General features: G+C 42.9%; 1 protein-coding gene and 1 pseudogene across 5 annotated transcripts in view; one reads left to right on the top strand and one right to left on the bottom strand.

Moving 5' to 3' along the window:
* The first annotated feature begins 1,066 nt into the window (after positions 1-1,066).
* GOLGA1 (golgin A1) overlaps positions 1,067-24,816 on the top strand; it is a 59,980-nt gene continuing 36,230 nt past the window's right edge. The window contains exons 1-9 of one of the 5 annotated variants that reach the window (XM_075560496.1): positions 1,067-1,172; positions 2,930-3,230; positions 9,240-9,330; positions 13,087-13,161; positions 14,084-14,181; positions 16,133-16,165; positions 18,872-19,000; positions 19,781-19,950; positions 20,415-20,526. In XM_075560496.1, coding sequence (XP_075416611.1) covers positions 3,096-3,230; positions 9,240-9,330; positions 13,087-13,161; positions 14,084-14,181; positions 16,133-16,165; positions 18,872-19,000; positions 19,781-19,950; positions 20,415-20,526 — 843 coding nt within the window. In that variant the 5' untranslated portion in view covers positions 1,067-1,172; positions 2,930-3,095. Of the gene's footprint in view, positions 1,764-2,929; positions 3,231-9,239; positions 9,331-13,086; positions 13,162-14,083; positions 14,182-16,132; positions 16,166-18,871; positions 19,001-19,780; positions 19,951-20,414; positions 20,527-24,816 lie in introns of all 5 variants that reach the window. The other 4 variants (XM_075560493.1, XM_075560494.1, XM_075560491.1 and 1 more) reach the window with 4 other exon arrangements.
* On the bottom strand, positions 23,529-24,143 carry LOC142457982 (eukaryotic translation initiation factor 4E pseudogene; annotated as a pseudogene).

The following is a 24,816-nucleotide window of genomic DNA, read 5'->3' as shown; positions in this document are numbered from 1 at the left end:
AATTGGGTCGTGCTTTGAACTATGTTGGGTTGTGGAAAAGATTTAGCCTTTCTGCTCATGTGTATTTCTTTTGTACCCTCGCCTCTCCCTTGTTCCTAGGGACGGGTTGCAGGGGGTGTTGTGGCCGAGTAGGTGGAATCTGCTGACCTTGGCCCGAGTTGATGTTGGTTGTGGGACAAGAACAGGAACTCCTTTTCACATGGAGCGCTGTACAGATGGTCCAGAGACCTGGCACCAGCTACTAATTTGCAGTGCAACTTTGAACACGGGGATTTACTTCCCTGGACTACATCTGTTAAAAAGAATTTTTGTAACGGAACTAATGTGTACTAGCGTGTTTTCAAATGAAGTGGAATATACCAGAGTGCAAATTATTTTTTTAAGTACAACTTTAGAAACTTTTATGTCAACTATGGGAGAAAGCCAAGGCTGGCTACTCCTAAAGTCACGGTGCTGGAGACCCACAAGGGGCCAGGTCTACCTTCTAGGGTCGGAATTAAGTTGATGGCTGTGAGTCGGGTTTTCTTTCAATTAAGCACCGTGTATTGAGTCGCACTATATCCTACAAAAGGTTAAGAAGTGACAATACTAGTGCACGGGCCAAGATGCCAGGGCAAGGTTCTGTGCGGAGGGAAGGGCAGCCTCAGATGACCCAGCACAGTGGTAGGGTGCGGGGAGAAGAGGGGCAGAATGCTCCCCGATGGCCTGGCCGGCGCGCAGGCTAAACCAGGGCCAGCATCTACCCACAGCAATGCACGCTGGCCCTGCGGCACGAATCGTTGGGTCCCTGAAGCTCCCGCCCACCTGCCCCGCCCCGCCCCGCCCCGCCCCACAAGGGAGAAGAAAGGCTGCCCCGCCACCCAGTCGCAATCCGCGGGTCCGGCCGCCCGCTTACGTGGCGGCCTGGTCGAAGGGAGCCCGGCCTGACGCCGGTGCCCGCGGTCACCCCGGCTCAATCGGAGGCTCCGCTCCGAGGGGCCAGGTTCTCGTTCCGGAAGCCGCCCGAGAGCGCATGCGCGCGGCCCCGGCGCAGCCACTTCCGGCGTGCTGGCGACGTGCGGTTCCGGGTCGTTGCTCGGCTCGCCGGCTGCCGGTGGGGGGCTGGTGACGCGGGCTCGCGCTCACGAGAGGCCGGGGAGGCGGGGCTCTGCTGTCTGCCCGGGGAGCGGCAGGTGCGCGAAAGGGGTCCCCAGGACTGTGAACTGGCCTCTCGTTTGCCTCGTGGCCTGAGTCTATCCCAAACCGGCCCGGAAGGGGTGCGGGTGCCCACGAGCCTGGGCACGAGAGGACTGAAAGGCGATGGGGTGGACGTGGTTGGGACGGCGAGTTCCCCCGGCCTGGGTGTCTGGAGTCTAGGGTTCTGGGATTTCCTCCCTGCGCGACCTTGGACAAATAACTCCTCCTCTGGGTCTTAGTTTTTCTACTGCAAATGGGAGAGACGCTGGACTCCTCCCTCCTTTGACAGTTCAAGCACTGGCGAGTCCGAAGGGAGTGGATTCCAAACCGCTGCAGCTGGCCCTGGCCAGGTACCTGCTTGCCACTCTGGGAATTGGCCATCTGTCTCTTAACTCAAGTTTGCCGTCCTCCTCAGCGACTTTCTTAGTGTGAGTCTGATCAGTGACCAGACGAATCAGGCCAGGTAAACTGCTGTCAGAATCAGCAAAGATAAGCACCGGCCTTCGAAACCTTAATGTCATTCGTGTTGGTTTGCTCATGGCTTCCTGGGGACCCACTGCAGTAAGCGATTTTATTTTTTTGTGCCTGTAAGTGAAGCAAGTAGAAAATGCAAAGGAGACCAGGAGTGTGTTGTGTGTGTGTTTGGGGTGGGGGTGGGGGCCCGCGGGACGGGTAGAGGGGGGTGGGGAGGTGAGGACAGTTCACTGATGTCCATGTAGTGACAGGTTTTCTCCGCTGTACCTCCTCCTTTCTTGCCCTCTTCTGACACTCTCTCCCACAATATTGAGAGCTCACACTTGAAATATCCACTGTATTTTGTCCTTGTCTTCATGCAGGGCAGAACCCTTTGGCCTCAAAGCTGTTTAAAATCTAGTAGATAAGCAGGCGAGTAGGTGGTTTACAGCTATCGCAGGTATAAGTTGTTGAGTAATTTGCACAGGCTTCCTGGGTAATCAAAAGTGGTAAGAAGTCACTTGTACATCTTCAGAGTAGAGCATAGGTATATTTTACAAACACATCAAAAGGTTAAAATCAGAGTATTAATGTTTCTTGGACCACTGGGAGGAAGAAGTGTTTGGAGCTCGTGTTGAATATAAATTCAGACGTGTGAATGAAAAGATTGTGAGTGGAGATTGTTTTCTAGAACTCAGAAGAAAACAGCACAGAATTTCCAGGGGGAACAAGTGACAAGTGTGTCCGTGAAGGAAGGGACCCTTGGTTGACACAGTGGTTAAGTGGAAAGCTTTTCTGCTTTCTTGTTTTAGGTTGTCAGCCCTTGCTAGGAAACAGCTGATTGATTACAAACCATCTTGGACCATAGATATTTGGCTTTTTTTTTTCAAATGCACTAAGTGTATGTAGTTAAATTTAAATTACATTTTAGTGAGAGAAGGATTCAAAGGCATTATATGAAAGTAATGTTTGCCTGGAAAGTTTCAGTAAATTATATACCATAGCCAACACAATGTAATTTAAAAATAGAAAAGAAAAAGAAGTAAGGTACTTCTGAGTCAGACTGGAGTTCAAATAACAACTTTGCCATTTAGGCCATCTTAGGGTTTTTTGCCTCCCTGAGACTTCCTCATTTGCATATGCATATGAGTCACTCCAGTGTGTTTTTATGTTTTGTAACTGTTCTAATGTATGTGTAAAGTTAAGAAACCAATTTGAAACTTGAAAGTCAACATAGCAACTCTGTATGAAACCTCTTCAACTTTTAACATGAAGTTTATCTCTCTCATCTGATTTCTAGATAAAGCATTGCCATAAACCCTCCGCCCAAATTTAAATGGGAAGGCAGCTGGCCTGGATATCTGGAACTTTTTAGGCTCCTTTACGGAATCCCTTGTCATTGGCCATAAGGAATACTCTGGTGGCTCCAGGACTAGTCAGTAGTCCAGAAGAGCCACACAGCAAACATGTTTGCAAAACTGAAGAAGAAAATTGCAGAAGAGACTGCTGTTTCTCAGAGACCAGGAGGAGCGACCAGGCTCCCCCGGTCAGTGAGCAAGGAATCCGTTGCCTCCATGGGAGCAGACTCAGGAGATGACTTTGTAAGTATCTTTCCTTAGTTTTGACTGTTCGGTGCCATGCCAATAGGTGTTTTAAGTAATATTAGGAATGCTTCTCAGGTGTGCTTTACAAAAACTCTGTGATTCTTTCATAATGTGTGTGGTTTGTGCCTGTGCAAGACCTGTCACATCTGATGCTGCTTACTCAGCGCTGCTTTTCTCTTTCCTGAGAGTTCTGACTCGCTTTCCCTCATCACTACCTTGCCCTTCTGTAGTCTGCCCATCCAGGTGTCTTGTGCATCTTCTTTTCATCTCAGAATTCCTGGGTCTGTTTTTTTATTCCTCACAGACTTAGGCCATTATTGTTGAACAAGGCCTGTGAGTTGTAGTGTGGGGTTAGTCAGAGTACAAAGTTTAGTGGGAAAGTTCATGAAACATGATCGATCAAAGCTGCTCCTCCTGGCAGTAGCAAGTCCCTTCCTAAAGTCACTTGGTGATTGTAAAGATTTCAGACACCGCAGATACTGCCATGATAGGAAAATGTCTTTAGTAAGTGACAGGATCCTCTTAAGTAAGATGGCCTTTTAAACACTGATGCTGTGCTTACTGTAAATGAATGTGTATAATGTATCTGTAAAGGATAAAGCACAACAGTATTATCTGATTATTATCTGATATTACTTATTTTTGAACTATATATAAAAAGTGGTCTCCCATAGGTGGTCCTCTTGGACTTGGTTTTTTTTATTTTTAATCTTAACCTGTTTCTAACTTGAAGGTGTGCTTCATTTTATTTTGGTTCATTTATTTTTATGGCTGTAGACATGCCCGCATTTAAAAAGACCCAGTTTCTCTCTCCTTCCTCCTGGCGATAGACATCTGAGTTGTTTTCATAGTCAGAGGAGCCTGCCTCCTCCTTTCTTCTACCTCCTGAGACGCAGGTCATGTTATGTGGCAGGAGCTATTAGGTTATTGGGGTGGAGCAGTAGATTACCAGATCGAAATTATCATTGGCTCCCACATGTAACAGGAAATATAAGTGCACATCTGGCTGCCAGGCTAAATGACACAGGTTCATTGCTGAGTTCTGCAGCAGAATGAACTGCCTGTGTTCACACTGACATACATGCTAAAGGAAGATTCTCATCTAGAATGTGTTCCAGATACAGAGATCGGCCTGAATTCAGGTCTTTGTGACTTCTAACCCAATCTATTAGAACTTTCTTTATGAACGATGCAACCCTCAGTTTTTACATCCAGGTCAAACTTCATATCTAGTTCTCCACCCAGGTACCTTCTTCTAGGCATGTCAAATTCTAAAAGTGGAAAACTGAATTCATTAACTCCATCTCTAGTTCACAGGATGTGAATCTTCACTGGGTACCTTCATCCCCTCCAAGTCACCAGCTAGAAACTTTGGTGATGTTTTAGACTCTTCCTTCATTTATTTCTGGGTGTTCAATCAGCCGGTCGTATTTTGGATTCCATCTGAATTTCTGTCTCTCAAATTTGCCCTCTCCCCTCTCTCTACTAGTAGTACTTACACGAGTACTGCCGTTGTAGTTCAAGTTGTCTGTCTCTCTTGGTCAGGTTCCCTCCAGTAGCTCCCTAAAATGATCTTTCTAAAACACCGGATCTGCTCAGGCCTCTCTTAGAGTGCGTCACAGTGCTCTTGGCTTCTCTGCCGTCTTCAGGATGAAGCGTAAACACACTCGATAGGGTAATGGTCAGCTCCTGTGGGCGCCTGCAGCTCACCTTTTCAGCGTCACCTCGCTCCGCTTTCCCGCACCCTGCGCTCCTCAACTGGCACACATTCCTTCTTGCCGTGTTGTTTCCACTCGGAGATGTTTCTGTCTCCCTTCCTCTTTCACCCCCTGTAGTCTTCACATAGGCTCTTGGGTGTCCTTCAAGGCTCAGTTCCCATTTGAGTTCCAAGAAATCCCCTGCCCTTCTCACACACCCCAACTCCTTACTTCTCCTGGTTGAGTTTGGTGCCTTGTCATTTGCGTACCTCAATAATAACACTTTATAGTTTGAACTAAGGTCAAGTCACGGAGTCAGACCTGGGTTTGATTCCTGGCTCCGTGTTGTGTAACTGGTTGATTTCCTTCTTTTCTGTGCCTCAGTTTCCACATTTCTAAAGCTTGGGGTCCTCAAGATCGCCTCCAGAGGCAGTGATTCTGTAGAAGAACCCATGGGGCTCAGCATCTCGTGGTGCCATAACGATGATCTCTGAGAGGGTTTACTCGAGGGCAAAGACGGGTCACAGTCTAGAGACCATTTGATGAGCGCTTAAAGGAGCCCTCCCCCAGTGGAGTTACACAAAACCCGAAAACAAGCCCACCGCCACCTCGTCAATTCTGACTCAGAGTTACCCTTTCAGAGAGAGTGCGATTGCCCTCTAGGGTGTTTTTTCTTTTTTTATTCGAGGGGTTTATCTGTCCTGGATTCTGTGTTGAGAGCTCTTATCTGTACCCGTGTACATGGTCCAGCCAGATTGGTAAAGTAGAACGGGTCATGATGGTGGGTGGGGGTGGGATGGGGAGAGGAAGCATTAAAGAACTAGAGGGATGTTACATGTTTCGTCCGGGCTATCCTTCACCCTGCTGCCTCAACCCTTCCTTCTGACCCTTCTGTGAGGGCATGTACAATTGTCTACAGATGGGCTTTGGGTCTCGTTCACATCAAAATGGTTGTTTGTTTTGATCTTCTGATACCTGATCCCGTCAACAACTCGTGATCACATTGATTGGTGTGATTCTTCCATGTGGGCTTTGTTGCTTCCCTGCTAGATGACTGCTTGTTTAACTTCAAGCTTTTAAGACCCCAGACACTATCTTCTAATAGCACCATCAGCTTTCTTCACCATGTTCGCTTATGCACCCATTTTGTCTTCAGCGATTATGTCCGGAAGGTGAGTCTCTAAGACTGCCTGGTTGTTAGAAAAAGTGTTCTTGCATTGAGGAATAGCTTGAGTAGAGGCCCAATGTCTGTCTCCTACCTTAATCCTTAACGTATACATATGTGTATGTAGACCTATATCACTGTCATTATATAAATATATTTATATATGTACATGCCTATGTTTATACTTCTATAAATGTCTTTTGCCTCCTAGTTCATTCCTCTATTTCCTTTCCTCCTGTCCCAGTATCATGTTTGACCTTCATTCGGCTCTCTGTACTTCCTCTTGGCTACATTGCACTTAATCGAACCCTACCAGACATTCTGTGCCCTCCTCGTTGTCAATTTTAGATCTCTTGTTGCCCCCTAGGGTTTTCAAGGATGTAAATCTTTTCAGCAGCAGAGAGGTCGGGGGGCTCAAATCACTGCCCTTTTGCACCCTCAAGTCTCCTTGAAGCCACACAAGGATGTGCTTGATTCACCCTGCAACGAGCTGCAGCAACACCTCTGAAAACCTCCTAGACGCTCACTGGAGATGTGCCAGGGTTTTATTGGGGCTGATTGTATAGGCACCTCTGCCTGACACACCAAAGGCCAGACTCAGAAGGAAAGCAGGTCTTCAGCACAAGCCAAACTATGTGTTGAAAGAAGCATAATAAGCCCATTAGGAGGAAATGGTAGAAACCCTTCTAGAATCCTAAGTTCCCAGATGCCTGCCAAGGACCAACTTTACAAGCAGGGCTTTCCAAAGACAACACTCTTAGGTCCAACTCATAGTAGACATTTTATAATTAGTAGTTTAATTGCTGCTACTGCTGTGTGAGGCCAGAGCTCTTTGTTACACCACGTTTCCCAGGGCTTAGGACACTACTGAGATAGAATAGACTTCCAAAAATTCATGGAAAAATGCAATGAAAGGGTAATCCATTTTCTCCATAAACTTTTGAGACCCCCCTGGAATAGGATAATAAGAATAATCATAATATTAATAATCACAACATTTCTTATACTGCTAATAGTAGATGACATTTATTAAAACAAATTGCATGCTAGGCTCTGTTGTTGTTTTTTAAATCGTTTTATTAGGGGCTCATACAATCTGTACATACATCATTTCTGTCCAGCACATTCGTACATATGTTGCCATCATCATTCTCAAAACACCTGCTTTCTACTTGAGCCCTCGGTAGGCTCTGTTTTATACATTTGACAAATATTGACTTAGTTCAACCCCATTCCAGCTCTGAAAGGTAGATACGGCTTGTAATCGCAGTGTACATATAAGGAAATCAACTCACAGGCAAGTGGGATCATTTACTGGAGGCCCAAGCGCTGGTGAGTGATGTCCCCTGGCATTTCTGACTCCAGACTCTCCTCGTGATTGTACGCTGTGCTGCCTGCCTCTCAGTAAATGCAGGGTGCACAGTGGGTGAAGGAACATTTGAATCAAAATACTCAGCTATCTTAAAAGCATTTGGGGCATATAATGGAGAAATGTGATTAAACACTAAATGTCAGGTAATAATTTGCATTTTCTTAAAGTGTGACAATGATGTAGTTGTAAAGGAAAATGTTTTTATTTTTCAAATGTTTATCCAGGGACTTAGGATGAGATGTCATGATGTCTGTTACTTACAGTACTTCAGCAAAATAAAAATGGATAAAGCAAAAAAAAAAAAAATGGATAAAGCAAATATAGGAAAAGGTTAGCAATTATTAATATAAGATGGAGAATGTTCACTGAACTATTCTATCTACTTTTCCATACGTTTGAAAATTTTAATAATTGATCAAGGATTCATGAGGGTGGGAGAGGGCGGGGGGTAAAAGGAGCTGATACCAAGGGCTCAAGTAGAAAGAAAATGTTTTGGAAATATCGATGGCAATATTAAGTGGGCTTGATACAATTGAATGATGGATTGCCATAAGATTTGTAAGAGGCCCCCAATAAAGTGATAAAGAAAATTTTTATAATAAAAGTAAAAGATTAATATGGCTAATTATTTATTAACAACAGTAAACTTTGCCCATAAGTTTGAAAATCACCCGTATTGTTTGGGGAAATTGGTGTTTCGTTAATTTATTAATGTATTGAAAGTATATGATACAGGGTTGCTATTAATCAGTATTGACTTGATAGTGGTGAATGAGATATCATTCACTACAGTCTTTGTGCCTTAGAGCTTGAAGTGGCCATCTGTCTCCTTGTCGAGGAGGAGGGTAGTGATGCCCAGTGATTTTCCAGTGTTGGTGCGAGACACAGCTTTGCTCCCTTGCTGCTTCCTCAAAGAGCCTTTCTTGAACTCTTATCTTGGGACCTTCTTTTTGGAAAAAGAAAGCGATTTTTGCCTTTATCAGTATAAATATATATTGTCTGTTTACTATAGTGCCATAATGACTAATTTGATTTCTTTACCACTGACAGAAAGAGTAGGAGAAAAATGAAGCTTTCTGTCCTGTAAAGCGTTACAGTCTCAGAAACTCACAGGGGCGGTCCTACCCTGTCCTATCGCGTCTCTGTGGGTCGGCATTGGTGCGATGGCAGTGAGTTTGGTTTGGGGATGTTGGATAGAAAGAGGGAGAGAATCGGGGAGGGAGGAGGGGAAAAAAAAGAGGACCTGATGCAAGGGGCTTAAGTGGAGAGCAAATGCCTTGAGAATGATTGGGGCAGGGAATGTATGGATGTGCTTTATACAATTGATGGATGTATATGTATGGATTGTGGTAAGAGTTGTATGAGTCCCTAATAAAATGTAAAAGAAGAAAAGAGAAAAAAATGATTAGGGCAAAGACTGTACAGATGTGCTTTATACAATTGATGTATGTATATATATGAACTGTGAAAAGAATTGTTTGAGCCCCAATAAATTGTTAAAATTAAAAAAAAAAAAAAGAGGGAGAGAATCATGTATCTGCTTGGCATTCGGATAGCTCCTTCACATTCTAGAGGGAGACGAGTCACACCCATTTGACAGGTAGAGAAACTAGACCCAAATCATTCAGACGCTTTTGAGTGGTCGCAGTTGGTTTAAAGATCACCAAACCCACAAGTAGGAGTCTTCTGCCTTTCTGGTTCAGTGCTTTTGTCTCCCATGGATACAAATCCAAGTGTATACATCCAACCTCTCCTTATGTCTCTCTCAACAGGCTTCCGATGGAAGCAGCTCCAGAGAAGATCTTTCATCCCAGCTTTTAAGAAGAAATGAGCAGATACGGAAGTTAGAAGCCAGACTTTCTGGTATGTCATAAGAATGCATAAGAAACTAGCAATGAGCAACTCGCCTGGCCCTCTCGCCTTCTGAACTAGCCAGGGGGATAACCTTACAGTTAGGATGATATAGCAAATGGAGCAATTGATACCCTCTTTCCCTCTTACTCTTTTAGAGTCCTACATAAATATAACTTCAAAACTGAGCTTGAGAATTAAAAACAACAAAAATACATAGGTTTTCCTGCTCCTGATTCTTCTAGCCCTGGATGGAAGAAGTGTTAAAAAGTATATGTAAAAGAGATTTGACCATCCTTCGCCCATTAGCATAGCTTGATTTCCTATGGAGGAGGGAGGGTAGAGGGTATTATTTCTAGGTAGTGGCACACAGCTGTGTTCATCAGCCCCAGTGTGGGTTTGGAGCTGTGTTGCCACTTGCGGTAGCTTCACATCACCTGGGAAAGCGCCCTGGGTCTTGGGGCAACTCTTCACTGGTACAGGGAACTTCCACACATCTGTGGAAAAATGAAAGCAAAAGATGAAGAATAGAAATGTTTAACATATGCTCTATCAAATCAAGACGCTTTTGTAAGTGTTAATACTAGCCATTTCGTCCCTCCCTAGAGAAATGCAGGTCCTAGAAATTGCACCATATCAATGAATGCAGTCTTTTTGTATTTGTATTAACTGGAAAAACGGGTACCCTTTACAGGGTTTTAAGAGGAGGGGGGAAATTAAGAAGTAAGTCAAAAGGAAGGAGCCAAATCAGGACTAAAAGGTGGAGGGAGCTAATGATTTCCCATAAAAAAAACTCCAAAATGCCTCTTGTCTGACGGGAGGAATGAGGAGAAGAGGACCATGGTTATGGTTAAAAAGGAATGTGGAAGCTTTCCTAGGCTTTTGGCTGCTTAAGTGTTGGCTTACTTTCTCAAAACGCTGTAGTAAACAGAGAGTCAACAAGCAAACTGCCTTGAGCATCCCCAAAATCTCTTGCCCCCGGACCTTTGCTCTTGACCGGTTTGCTTTGCTTTGACTGGACCACTTCTGCCTCTGTGTAGCCATTGCCTCCATTGTGCTTTCCTCTCCTGTTAGGATTCTTCAAATAAATGCTTCAGGCTCTTGATCCTTCTTGTTTAAAATTTCCACCGAAAGCTCTGCTCTTGGCTGCTCTGGGTCCAACAGTTTGGGCATCCATGGAGCAGAAAGTTTGCTCAAGTTTAAGTTTTCAGTCAGAATTATATAAGCTAAACCCGTTGACACGCCTCTGGTGTTGACCATTGTTTCTGTTACTACTTATCACTCCTCTTCAATTTGGACATGAATGAAATTGTTGTTCAGAAAGTGATGTGGACATTCTGCTACTGCAGACTTTATCTTAAAACATGTTATACCTTCTACATTTGTAAACTGCTGATTTCTTTGGGGCATTTGTTCCCATGTACTTTTTACAAAGCATCGTGTGATTTAACCCTTGTTCTACCCAGGCTTTACCATCATATGGTGATTGTTCTTGTTTCAGTTTTAGCAGAATTCATGTTACTCTTTTCAAACTGATGTCTTATCCTTCTTGAGTGACTCAAATTAGATCCTGTGCAAACACATTAGAGCAGTTTCCAACACCAAACCAAACTCACGATCATCGATTCAATTCTGACCCAGAGCGGCCCTGTGGGATAAGGTGGAGCTGCCCCTGTGGAGATCTGAGACTGTAGCTCTCTACTCATCCTTCTCCTGTGGAGCAGCTGATGGTTCTCAAGTGCCAGTATTGTGGCTATGCCCAGTGCATAACCCACCACACCACCAGGGCTCCTGTGTTGCAGTTGTTAAGTTGGCCATTGAGTCAGTTCCAACCCATAGCGCCCCTGTGCCCAATAGAACGAAACACTGCCTGGTCCTGCCCCAGCCTCACAGATTTCCCTATGCTTGAGTCCATTGTTGCCGCCACTGTGTCCATCCGTCTCCTTTACCAACCGCTCTACTTTACCAAGCATGGCCTCCTTGTGCAGGGACTGGTCTCCCCTGACAGCATGTCCAAAGTGTGTGAGGGCTCCTATAGCCAATTATTAACTCCAACTCACTGCCTTCAAGTCGGTTCCAGCTCACACGACCTCACAGGGCAGAGTAGAACTGCCCCTGGCTTTCCTTGTATGTTTGGGCTACCCTGAAGCACCTGGCGGATTTGAACTGTTGGCCCTGTGGTTCACAGCTAATTATTCCACAAGACTCCTATGGCAGGTTACGATAAGTTTGTTTTGATGCAAAAAAATTATTTTAGGTCTCTGCCTAGATTTTTCATAATATGAACTTTTCTAAGACCCTTCAAATTTCTAATTTTAATACCAATATAAAAATTATAACCCTCATTACATCTTTGTGTGCGAAATTTACACTTTCCACAATGTACATTACAGCCTTTGCCTGAGTAGAAGATGAGCTTACTAGCATTGTAAATTCTTGTTTTGGTTTCCGCCGGTGGCTACATTTTGAACTGCGTCTCCTGTGAAGTGCTCCATACCTTTGTGTCTCTTTTTGTTCCCTGGCCTAACGCCCATTGGAATGAAAGCAATACATCACAAAATGCAGCAAATTGTCTGTAAAGTGTCTGTGTCTGTGCAAGTTCTAAGAGCTCTGTAATGTAGCTCACAGCTTCCAGTTAGGCCTTCCTTTTACTTGGTTCTTCGTAGGTTAGCAAGAATAAGGCCACACAAGCAGTCAGTGGCAGAGCTAGAATCCAGATGTCCAATTCCCCTTTATCTAGAGTTCAGACTCTTAACTTTAAATTTGTCACTAGCATGTGACCCTTACCAATGATGAACTTAATAAGTCAAATAACATTAACGTTGTTTAATTTGGGGAGGGATATCTATAAAACAATTATTACCTTCTCTAAAAGGGGGGAAGAATAGTTTGGGCTTGGCTTAAGTTAAAGAAGGCATAGGAAAGAGCTGAAGTCTATTTAGCCTTTTCATGCCCTGGCTATTGTCCTAGAAACTTGGTGTGAATAATAACAACAGAAACCATGGCAGTTACCTGTTGACTGAATATTATCCAGGTGCTTAAGACACGTGAACACTCTGGTATTATCTAATGTGCTCTTTGAGGTAGGTACAGTATCATCATTTGATAAATGATGAAACCAGTACTTAGGATCAGGAATCTGTTCAAGGTCGGTCCTCCTGCTAAGGTCTAACGGAGTTGAGATTTTCACAAGTCATCTTTTCCACGAGACCACACTCTCTTCTCTGGCCACCATAATTAATTCTGACTTTCGCCCTTCATGTGGCATAGGCATCTCAGTTCTCAGTTCCTGGGTAGAAAGGAAGCCGAGAATTAAATGCTTTCACGAGAAAGACAATCTAAGTGTTAGGTTATTGCCTAACTGTTGCCTGCTGTTAGTCATGGGGACGAAGAACAGCTGTCTGGGTAGTTCTCTTTAACTCGCCCTACTGTGGAAGCTGGAGGGAATGCGGGAGAGTGGGAAGGGAAGTGAGCTCGAGCGATGGCAGTGTGTTCTCCATAGCAGGCCTGTCTGATGACCAGACCAGGCTGAAGGAGTCTGTTTGTATTCACCACGGACACTCTGACAAGTTTGTATATACTTGTACATGTTTGCCTGTGTTGCTCATTGTTCATGAGAGACTGTCTGCCCAGTTTTCCTTAACAGGCGTGTTTTTCAGCTTGAGAAAAATCATCATTTTTCACTCTTTTTTTTTGTTTTTTGTTTAATTAACTTCCTTTCCTGATGTGTGTCCGTTCCTGGTGCGTGCATCACCCTCCTCACCCAAGACTATGCTGAGCAGGTCCGAAATCATCTGAAGATAAAAGAGAAGCTTGAAATTGCATTAGAAAAACACCAGGATTGTACGTATTTTTTCCTGCCTTTTCACTCTTTTCCAGGATTTTTTTATAGGAAATAATAGTGTATATATATATATCTGTCCTTCATCAGAGTTCAAATTTTCCTTTTATAGGTAGTGTGCACGTTAAACTGTCTGATGTGTAAGTCCATGATATTTATGTGTGTTGCCTTACAGGCAGCGTGCTTCTTAGGAGTTAAACAGTCTGACGCACACTATATGTCTGATAGTGTAAGTCCACGTGCTTCTTAGGTGACTGTCTCCCCCGAGTGCCCTATGCTTTTAGTGAAATACAGTGGCTGGCTTGGAGCCCAGATGAGGAGACTTGTGCCCTCACCTTCCCTTCACTCCTGCTGGGCCCAGTAACTGGGCAAAGTCTCTGCCTGTCCTCACTCCCCTAGTAAGAGAGCGTACCACTTATGTGGTCAGCCTTCAATTCCAGGTTTTCTTTGGCTTTAATCCAGGAAAGATGTTAATGAAAGTGGAGATATATATTATTGATATGATATATATTAAACACTTTTTTAAAGGAAAACAATGTAAAAGAAAGGTTTCTTTGTTTTGATTTTAATACTGATGAAAGTGGTAGCAGGCATCACTTAGCAAGCGCACTGATGTTGTCTGGCAAACGGTCTCAGAGTTCTGTCGTTACACTGCCTACAAAGTGATGTTTGGTATCTTCCTAAATATGTACTCTTGATGATTAGAAATATTAAAAATAAAACTTGTTGGAAACACCCAATAAAGAACATGGTGGTCCATTACTAAGCCCAGAAGCTTCTTCTGGGAAAACTAGGGTAGATCAGGCTTTTCCCTGCCTCTGAATGAACTTAATGTAGGGGATAGTTGTGAAGTAATCATACAGAAAGATGTCCAGCTGTTTCTGGAATATTTCCATGTCTCAAATAGAGTTTTTTTGTTGACAGTTTCCATGCGGAAATTTCAAGAGCAGAATGAGACATTCCAAGCCAACAGAGCCAAAATGGCAGAAGGGCTGACTTTGGCATTAGCCAGAAAGGACCAGGTATTTTTATGTGACACTTCCCAAGACTGGTGGGTAGACTTCACGTAGTGACATGATTTCAAAAACCATAAACCTGGCTGAAACTATGCACTACCTAGGAGGAAAGGATGGTAAGTCCTGCACAGCTTTGTGTGGCCTTCCTGTTGGAAATCATCACGAAACTCGACAGTTTTAGCCGTGCAATGTGACTCCAAAGACAAGAGCAACTGCAGTTTCGTCAAGTAGAGGTAGCAAGTAGTCTGTTTGTAGGCTGACACAGATCCCCAAGTAAGGAGCGAGGTCTCTGCTCTCTAAAACCTGTCTCAAGGCATAGGCCCTCAAACAGGTGCCTGCTGTAATGGAGAAGAATATACCATCTTGTACCATGTCCACGTCTTATACCCTCTCTTCCCAAATGTCTTTAACCTTTAGACAGTTAGACGGGAACGCCTTTTAGTCAGTCCCAACAGAATCATCCGTTCAAAGATACTAAATGGAAAGAAAACAGCAAGGGCAGGCGTGTGTTCCTAGACGGGTTCCTGTCCTGGCCCCAGTCCTGCCGAGGTGGCCACTGCTGTAGGAGAAAGAAGAAGTGTTGGACCTGCTGGTCCGTTGCCGCTATCCCTTGCCACCGTATCTCAGCTCAGAATGAACTGTATGCCCAGCACCGCTGGCCTCCTCAAAGACATGGACAATGAGTAGCTCCTCTCCTCCCAGTGACAGTGACTTCTGGAATGAGACCCTTCCCCCCCGGGCGGGCGAGCGCCTCATTGGAAGGAGCTTGGAGAGTGAGGCACGGCAGGACGCTGTTTGTGGTTGTTTTTAAATGCCATTCTAGGTGTTCCGAAGTGACATTCTCTACAAGGCACAACGTCGCGTGACAGCCCATTCGCCCTACTCCAGTGCCCTGTCCCCCACAACTGCCACAGTTTCTGAGGTTGTGAATTAATCCTGCTTCTGAAGAACTGGGCAGCCGAGGTCCAAACACAAAAGTGCCTCAACAGACAGCAACATTGGATCTGCAATAAACCACAACAATTGGATTTAATGGGCTATTCAACCGAGACTTTATTCTGAAAAAAAAAAGAGAGAGATGCTAAATGAGTGATAGAGTGGAACATGATAGAGATACTGGAAATTACAATAAATTATGACATTTTGTTCAAGATAATAACATTTTCAGTGTAAGCATCAGCATATAATTACAATGATATTTTAACGGTCAAAATTTATTATGTTATGTACTATTAAAATATATATTTCTTTCATCTTTAATAGGTGGGATGATTGCCTCATTGGTTTAAAGTACTTATTAGTCATCTAGGATATTTATTTACCAGAAAAAAACTCATTAACCACAGCATGATTATATACAAATGAAGCAGATAATCTAAAATCAGTGCATCTTGGTGGCACACAATTGGGATGTGGACTTTTCCCTTCTTTTCCATGGTTTATGAATACCAGGTTACGCAGTCGGGGACATGTTGATAAAAACCAAGGGGGAGAAGTAAAGAATCCTCAGGGATTGCTGAAGACACCCCTCCGCCCCCCGCACACGCACACTTTCAGTCAGTTAACTTCTCAACAGTTGCAAGGCCTACTCAACTCAGCTGATCACAGATACACCTCCCAAGACCTAATAATATCAATCATTGGAAGCCACTTAGTAATAACAATCTGAAAATGGCACAGCTTTTTGGGGGGTGCCCTAGTGAGTAAAAATGTACAGACCTATGCTGTGCCCTGGGATTTTATGTAAAGTTTATTTTGTTCCTTTTAGGACTTTTTAGTTTCTTTATATTAAGCCAACGTCCTGATGTGTTTATTTGTGATTTGGTTGATTGGTTGCTTGTTGGCTTTTGGGGGGGGGGGGAGTTGGGCATTTTGTCTTATTTTCTGAAAATCTTGATATTACTGATGTCTTCTTTAGAAAAAGTACTTGTTTTTTCCTGTTGCTGTTTTGTTTCAGGAATGGTCAGAAAAGGTGGCTCAGCTTGAAAAGGTGAGTTCATCTTCAATTCTGTCTCATGAGCGCTGCCTCTGGGCCTTGGGAAATGTTTTATTCAGTAGCCAGTGCACGGGTGCTACGCTCTTACCCCGCCCCTTCTCCACACACCCCCACCCCTGCAGACACTGACTGAAAACCTCAAGCCCTTCCCTTTTTGTGGGTCTGCCCCTTCTGATGTCTTCTGCACCCCTCTTTTCCCTTTCTTTGTGCTCCTGAAAGCTACTAAGTAGGAAGGACTACTTCAGCAGAGCTCGCTCTGACTTCCTGTTGGGCTCAGCCAGTGTGGAACACCAATAGAACTCTAGGTGAGGAGGAGTGTGGTTAGGATGTTTTTATATGTCCCCAGCTTTCTCCATGCAAGAGCCTTTCAGGTTAATTGCACCTCATGTCCAAAAGAGATCACAGCTTCAGGTTGACCGCCCTCTTCCCCACCCCACACACCTCCATCATTTTATTTGGGGTTCCTACGACTCTTAAATCACAATCCAGACATCCATACATTGTGTCCAGCACATCTTTACATTCGTTGCCATTCTCATTCTCAAAACATTTTCTTTCTACTTGAGCCCTTGATATCAGCTCCTTGTTTCCCCCTCCCTCCTCAGCCCCCCTCCCTCACGAACCCTTGATAATTTATAAGTTATTATTATTTTGCCATGTCTTACACCATCCACCGTCCCTCTTCACCCACTTTTCTGTTTGGACAGCCCTCAACAGAATCTCCGTCCCTTTCGTGCCCAGCCTCACTAACACATCCCCTTTTTTGTTTTCCTTATATAGCCCTCAGCTTTGATAAGTTCTTTACTAAACATTCTTCAAAAAGCTCCTTTGAGTGTCACCTTTCCTGACATTGTGGGTAGTTTCCATTCAGAATACCGTTGAAGAGGAGTGGGGAAGGTGGGTGTTTTTCAAGGTTCATCATCAAACAGTTGCAAGAACCTCGTAGCTGGAGACAGGAAGAAAATTGATTATTCCAGTACCATAGATTCTGCAATGTTATATAGGTGCCTTAAGCAATTTGTACCTGGTTTTAGAAATAATTAAGAATATCAGATTTCAAGCCTATAATTTAAAAAAATTGTGGTAAAAGCAAATACTTATTTTTTCTTTGGTTGATATATTCAGTTCTGAAATATATTTACTGTTAATTTTGTTAACTAGACAAGTTTTATTAACTGAATCATAAGACACCACATTAAACTAGTGGTTTTCTTTGTGCTGTAGAAATCTGACCACACTATAAGAGTACATTAATACACTTATGTAAGGAAAGAATTACAGAAAAATCCATCTGTCTCCCTAGGAAACTGTGCTTTAAAAAAAAAAAATCCCAGCTATACTATGCTTTTGATGACCTTTTATAGTGTGGTGTGTGAGTAAAATGAAGACTTTCTTGTCATAAGAGAAACACTTTAGAATTGTGATGGTAAAAATTCATATTGTTTGAGTTTGTTGTTTTTAATCTTTTAAAATTGTAGTAGAGCGGATCCATATAGGATGAAATAAAATAAAACCTAATCTAGTTCACTAAGATAATTTCCTCACCTTTTTTTTTCTTTTTCGAAGATGGCTTGGAAGATGTTTTAAGCTGAGAAAGAATAATGAGATTTCTGTGTAGGTCTTTAAAGCCAATTTGGTTTAGGGAAATATTTCTTTATTGTTTTAATGTATTTTCCATGAGGTCTTAGAAACTGTAGCAGCACGTTTCCTCTCAAGTGATCATGCAAAATCATCATTTAGTATCAGTGATATCTAATTTTTGTCCACTTGCAGACTGAAGTTAGGTCAGCTTCTGAAGGGTTGTTTGGACTTCCTTAGTAGTTCCTATGATTCAGCCAGGGCAGGGCGTCCCTGAGACCAAACCGGTCAAATGGCTGTTTGAAACTGCCAGATACACTTAAGACTCTTCCACGTTTAAGGAACTGTGGCACTCATTCCACGTGTTCACAACGACCCTTTACAACACTGGAAATACATTTTCTTTTTGAAATATTCTTTCTATTGAGATGAAATTCACACGGCACACAGTGAGCTCTTTTAACATGTACAATTCAGAGTTCGTTAGCATATGCACAATGTTGTACAAGCACTAGCTCTCTTTGCTCCATATTCCAAAGTTACCTCTCTGATCTGCCTAGTCTGTGTTTTTTGTGGGCAGTGATACCTTGGAGAGCCGGAATTTGAAGGGACAGTCTTGTTTTTGCAAATGTTCCCTCTGACAGATTTCCACCTTCCACAGGTCCAGATTGTACAGTTTTGCTGGAAATGAAGTCATACAATATGTGACCTTTTGTGTCTGGTTTATTTCATTAATCGTTTCAAGGTGCATCCAGGTTTTGGTACCTTTAATACTGGTCCCCTGTTTTCTTCTTATGGTTGAGTGACATTCCATGTATGCATGTGCCGTGTGTTATTTACTCATCCACCGATGAGCCGTTAGGTTGCTTCTCCCTGTTGCCCATTACTTGTAATGCAGCTGTCAGCACTCATCTACACGTGGGAAATACTTATTTTTAATTTAAAGAATTTATAGAGAATTCCTTATTGGTCTATATTACTGTAAAATTTCCCATTATTAGTGTATTGTTGCCTACTGGTATTATGTTTCCTTAAGATTTTCCAGTAGTTAGAAGTCCACTTGGGTAATACGGATTTCTAATGTCTTAGTTGCCTGAATTCATGTTAGCCTTCTCCAAACAGGAAAAAAGGTTTCTGACAGCTCAGCTACAAGAAATGCAGAACCAGAGTTTGAATCTTTTCCAGAGGAGAGATGAAATGGATGAGCTAAAGGGCTTCCAGCAGCAAGAACTGAGTAAAGTCAAGCACATGGTGAGCGTGGTTGTAGTAGTAGCTCAATGCGGCATCGATGATTAATACCATGCTTTTGTCAATTACTCTTTGATTTCTGGCAAACATACTCCAGGAGTCCTTTATAATAATCACATTTTGATGCCCTCTTTTGGAGGTGCAACAGAGAGATATATGGCCCGCTGGAGGTCAGACCCACTTTCTCTGTGCTACACATTCCTGTTGACGAGCCACACTGATGGCAGTCAGAGTCCTTGCGATGCGTCCACCACAATGGATCCACAGGACTTTCCACCCACCGCCCTTCGATCTTCTTGTACTCTGCATTACTGCCTGTGCTGCATGAGGCTGAGGAGGAATTTATGGGCTAGTATCAGACATATGGGTTGATGGCAGACGTAAGGATTTGATCTGGGCTGGGCTGGGATGTTTTCTTAGTATACAATTACTCATTGATATAAAAGGGTTTTTTTGCCTTTAAAGATGGACTGAAATGTGTACTCAGGACTGCAATCAATGAATAGCTTTTAGATGCTAGCAGTCCGGTTATAACCGAATAAAGATTCTTCTAAATTATCAAGAAAAAAAAATCACATTTGTATGTTTCTAATTTCTTAAAATGGGAAAGTATGTTTTGAAATCTGTTCTCCTACCTTCTTTTCTTTTTTTTTTAACATGGTTACTGAGCATATTTGTCCTTATAAGCCCCAAAAAGTGTTAGAAAAGTGTGGTTTATTGGTCTGTATTTTTTAAATTATATTTATCACAGTAGCCCAGTGAAATTTTACATCTCTGTGTTAGCTTTTGAAAAAAGAAGAAAGTTTGGGGAAAATGGAGCAGGAGCTGGAGGCACAAACCAGAGAACTTAGTCATACCCAAGAGGAGTTGACGATCTCCAATCAGATGTCTTCAGACTTAAGGCACAAGTTGGGAGAATTGCAGAGACGCTGCTCAGCGCTGGAAGAGCAGAGGTTCTTGCTTGGTCTGTGGGGCCCTTGGGAAGGGTGTTAGTGTAGCTGGGGTATAGCCCACCTGCCTTTCCCTATTGCTCATTCCCATACGTTCCGATCCTAACACTAGCAAAGGCTTCCAGACTGGTTCTCACTTGCCAAGGGCTCAAGGAACCTCCCCACCTGCCCCTCTCTTCCTTCTTCCCCTGCTGAGACTTTAACTCCACGCAGAGTTAAATTCTGAGCAATTCAGCATTGGTTTTAATTTGCCAGCTATTGAATAACCAAAGCCATATGAGGATTTCTTGTTTAAATGTGGATGGAACTTTTTCTTTGCACTTCTGCTTCTATGAAAGCCAAAGAATGTTCTCCATTGACAATTCACTTGAACTAACAATGTTTTTGCATTTGTATTTTTCCTGTGGAAGAGTGTTTCTCAGATGAGATATCCAAACTCTTTCATTGTCTGCTTTCTTTCCATGAAGAGATCATGTGGCAGCTTCAAAAACAGGTGCAGAAAATAAGGTCACAGCGCTGGAGCAAAGGGAACATGAGCTCCAAACATTTATTCAGCAGCTTTCCACTGACTTGCGAAGGGTAAGTCAAGTACTGGGAGTGGACCTGGATTTCTAGGATTCATGAATTGGGGTCAGAACTAATTCTTTCAGAAGCTTCAGCCTAAGAGTGGCTACTGAGACTTCTGTTTCTCATCCACTCCACATTGCCCCAGTGCCTGGCTTCGCCAGGCTGAACTCCGAGAGATACCCTTGCCAAACAAGGGTTACTTAACAGAAGAGGCCGCAATTGTCCTGACAGGAATTCTCAGAACACAGCATTGGACCTAGTCAAATAGGTCTCAGAGCGGACCTGGAACATAAGAACGCATGGCAATATTCTTTGATACGGCCAGGGATGTATCTTTGTCATGTTGCTGTTAGCAGGCACTGTCGGGTCAGTTCAGTTCATAGCAACCCAAGGTTGACTGAACACTACCCAGTCCTGCATGGCCTCAATTATTTGTTGAGCCCGTTGTTGCAGCCACTGTGTGCCAACTCATTTTGTTAAGTCGTCATCTTTTTTTGCTGACCCTCTCATTTCCCAATCATGATATCCTTTTAAAGGGACTGTTCCCTCCTGATAACATGTCCCAATTATGTCAGATGAAGTCTCACTGTCCTTGCTTCTAAGGATCATTCTGGCTGTATTTCTCCCAAGATAGATTTGTTTAGTCTTTGGCTGTCTATGATACTGTCAGTATCCCTCACCAGCACCATAATTTAAATCCTCAATTCTTCTTCCTTCATTGTTCAGCTTTGAGGGGATTGAACAGTGTCATGGCTGGGGTCAGGCACATCTTTGTCCTCAGAGGGACATCTTTGCTCTTTATCACTTTAAAGAGCTTTTGCCCAGTGTCATTTGTTGCTTTACTTCCTAATGGCTGTTCCCTTGAGCAGTGACTATGGATCCAAGTAAAATGAAATCCTTGGCAGTGTCAGCAGTAACTGTTCATCATGATGGTGTTAATTGGTCCCATTGTCGGGATTTTTGTTTTCTTTATGCTGAGATGTAATTCATGCTGAAGACTATAGTCTTTGATCTTCATCAGTAAATGCCTCAAGTTGCTTTTAGCAAGCAGTACTGTGTTAGCTGCATGTCACGAGTTGCTATTAAGTCTGCTTCCAGTTCTAACAGTGTGTTTTTCATATGGTTCAGCTTTTATTTGCTAAGCATATGGATTGAATAAGTATGGTGAAATGCTTTTACCCTGACATACATCTTTCCCAATTTTAAGCTAACCTTTGTCATACCTGACTCTACTATTATATGTTCTTAACAGGTGTCAATTCAGGATCAGGAGTACTCTGTATACAGTAGTACTTCATCCTGGACAGCCTTCTCCCAGCCTTTGGTTTCGTGGTCTGCCTGGGCATGTGTTACAAAGCCCTTTTGGCTTTCAGATCTGTGGCCCCTTGGCCTCTGCCATGCTTAGGCAAGTGGAGATCTGCTGTTAAGTGCTTACTCCACCAGCAGGCCTTAGCCTGAGCCAAGTTCCGGCACCCTAGGTTGGTCAGCAAGCTTAGCTCTTGTCCCGCCATTCCGTGCAGCCCACTTTGCCAGCAAGCCTCAGCTTTCTTGCTACACGGGCCCTGAAGCCCACCCCTCTGCCTTGCGGCCTTGCTTCTGCTGTCTCTGCTGCCACGCCTCCTTGATCAGAGAGGTTCAGGCAGGGATCTTAGGGTTCAAAGCACACATTCTACTCCTGGCTAGTTTTTTTCCTGATGGTAGTGAGATCCTCCTGCCAGTCTGAGATGGGGCATTTTAAATCTCATGGGATTTCCCTCCAATAGGGGTCCATGTGCCTTGTCTGCATGGTCCCACCCCAAAGATACCAGGTACTTTATTTTTATTATTGGCAAGCTATCAATTTGATGAGTCACAAACACCTCACATTTGCACAGATCAAGGTGGATAGTGGTTATGTGTTGGACTGCTAACCTCAAGGTCAGCAGTTCGAAACTACCAACCTCTGCGTGGAAGAAAGACAAGGCTTCCTACCTCCATAAAGAGTTAAGGCATCGGAAGCCCACAGGGCAGTTTATTCAGTCCTTTAGTCCTTGTTCACAGGACTCAATAGGAGTGAGTGTTTGAGAGGCCCAGACATTTGGTGGAAGTTGACGACTGGCCAGGAGAGCCATATCTAGTCATGGGCTGTATGTACCACAACATACGCTACCTTACTTGCTGTCCTATTAGGACTGGCCCCGTGTCTCCCCACACGAGTCCCATTGCTCTTGTCAGAAAAGCTTTTCCTTTTTTGTTTGTTTGTTTGTTTCCAAAAATCAGTTGGATTATTGATTGGACTTGCATTGAAATTTACAAATCCATTTGGGGAACATTGATTGCTTTTAAGATGTGAATTTCTTTTTTAAAATCCCAGAATGTGGTCTATTTGTTGGCTTTTCTTTTTAATGACTATGAGTAAATTTCTGTAATTTTCGTCATATAGGTTACTTATTATTAAATGTACTCTTAGGTACTTTTATTTTATATCACTTATAATTATATCATTTTAAAATTATTTTTCCTGTTGTTGGCATTTAGAAATGCTGTAATTTTTTTTGCACAAAATTAATGTTTATTCTACCTTTGTGTCATATTTCTGGATCCTTCACCAATGTTACACGAGGAAAAAGAAGAAATGTAAAACAAATGAAAAACTGAAATCAGAATCACTAATGTTATCAAGTAGGGAAACAATAAATTAAAATCTAGCAGCCATCAGCAAGAGTACAGCAAAAAAAAAACCTGCTGTAATAAGAAACAAAGAAATTTGCTAGAAAACTGTATGCATCCTATTCTTTCAAACCAGCAAAATGTGCTCCTGCAAACAATGGTACATAAATCGCCCCCCCCCGAAAAGTATAGAAATGCAAGTTCTTTTGGGGGGAGGAGGTATTGTGGATGGGTAAATGTTTGTAATGTGAATTCTACTGAGCTATTACAGAGTGGGCCAGGAACACATCTATGGATTCTGGGGAGGCTGTGTACTGTAATACTTTGATTGGGAAAGTGAATACTCTAGTCAAAATTTTAAAAAATATCACAGAAGTACAGGACAAAGGCGATGAGACTTCTCTTATATCTTAGTAACATTTAGATGGAAATCAAATTGAAATGCAGTCCACTCTGCTTGTGAAGAGGCTTTGGTTCAGCTCCCAAATGTCGATTGCTTGACGCAGTCTCCTATGAATACTCAGAAGGTGTCTTCTTAAACAGCAAACCTATTTTTCGTGGTGGAGCCGCTCTTCGTAGCTGTGTCTGCATGAGACTGATAACCAATCGCCATCTTTGGAGGAAGTCCCAACCTTTCCTTGTATACCCTCCCTCTATGTGTAGCAGCATCTGTTCTCACATTCAGTAGTCCACATTGCTATCTTAGCGCCTTTAGCTCCAACATCAACAACAGCCCCACAGACATCACTGTAGTCATCCAAAGGTTCTCCAGTAAGGCACAGCAGCTTACAAAGTGAGTAGTCACAGCCAGGCATTAAATTTCCAGACAACTGGATATGGTTGTACAGACTCTTCTGTAGTGGATGTTTAATGTAGTGTTCTGGATTAGCAATCTCCTGATTAGATTCTGTTTTCTCTTCTTCTGTAGGCAGGGGATTAGGAGTAGGAGTAGGAGTGGTTTCCGGTTCCACAGTTGCCATCTTAGATCGATCTGATCGCACCAGAAATGCTGTAATTTTTATTGACTGATTTTTTTTAAATAACTAAAACTCGAATGAATCTGTAGATTCTCTTGAGTTTATTTAATAGCAGTCATGCCATCTGTTAAAAACTGGTAGTTTTCTTTCCAATTCTTTTTTTTTTTCAAAACAGTTCTATTGGCATGTAATCCACATATCATACAGTATTGGCCTAATCAATAGTCCGGTCACATCAAGAAGAGTTGCACAGGCATTACCATGATCAGTTTTAGAGCATTTTCTTTTTTCTTGTACTCATTGTTAATCGCTCCCTTTTTCCAGCTCTTATACTTTTTTTCCCCTCTCCTTGTTTCACTCGCTGGATAAGATGTCAGGTACAGCATTGACCATAATTTCTAAAGACTGGTAACTTTGTCTAATTCTTCAAAATGTTTTACCAACAAATGTTTTCCATAGATTTTTATTAGTTGAAGGAAACTTCTTTTACTTGTTTAAATCAATTTATGATGTGTGATTTACATTCTACAAAATGCATATCTCTGACATTTAATAATGAGGACCTTTAATAAATATACCCTCATGAAACCACTACTACCATATTCTAGCTACAAAATATTCCCCCAACCCCAAAGGTTTTGTAGTGCCCCTTCCTGTCAGTCTCCACTCCTAACGC

This window comes from Tenrec ecaudatus, chromosome 10 (genome assembly GCF_050624435.1).
Source record: "Tenrec ecaudatus isolate mTenEca1 chromosome 10, mTenEca1.hap1, whole genome shotgun sequence".
Taxonomy (NCBI): Eukaryota; Metazoa; Chordata; class Mammalia; order Afrosoricida; family Tenrecidae; genus Tenrec; species Tenrec ecaudatus.
The sequence above is the reverse complement of the archived record's forward strand: the minus strand, read 5'-3'. Positions and strand labels throughout refer to the sequence as shown.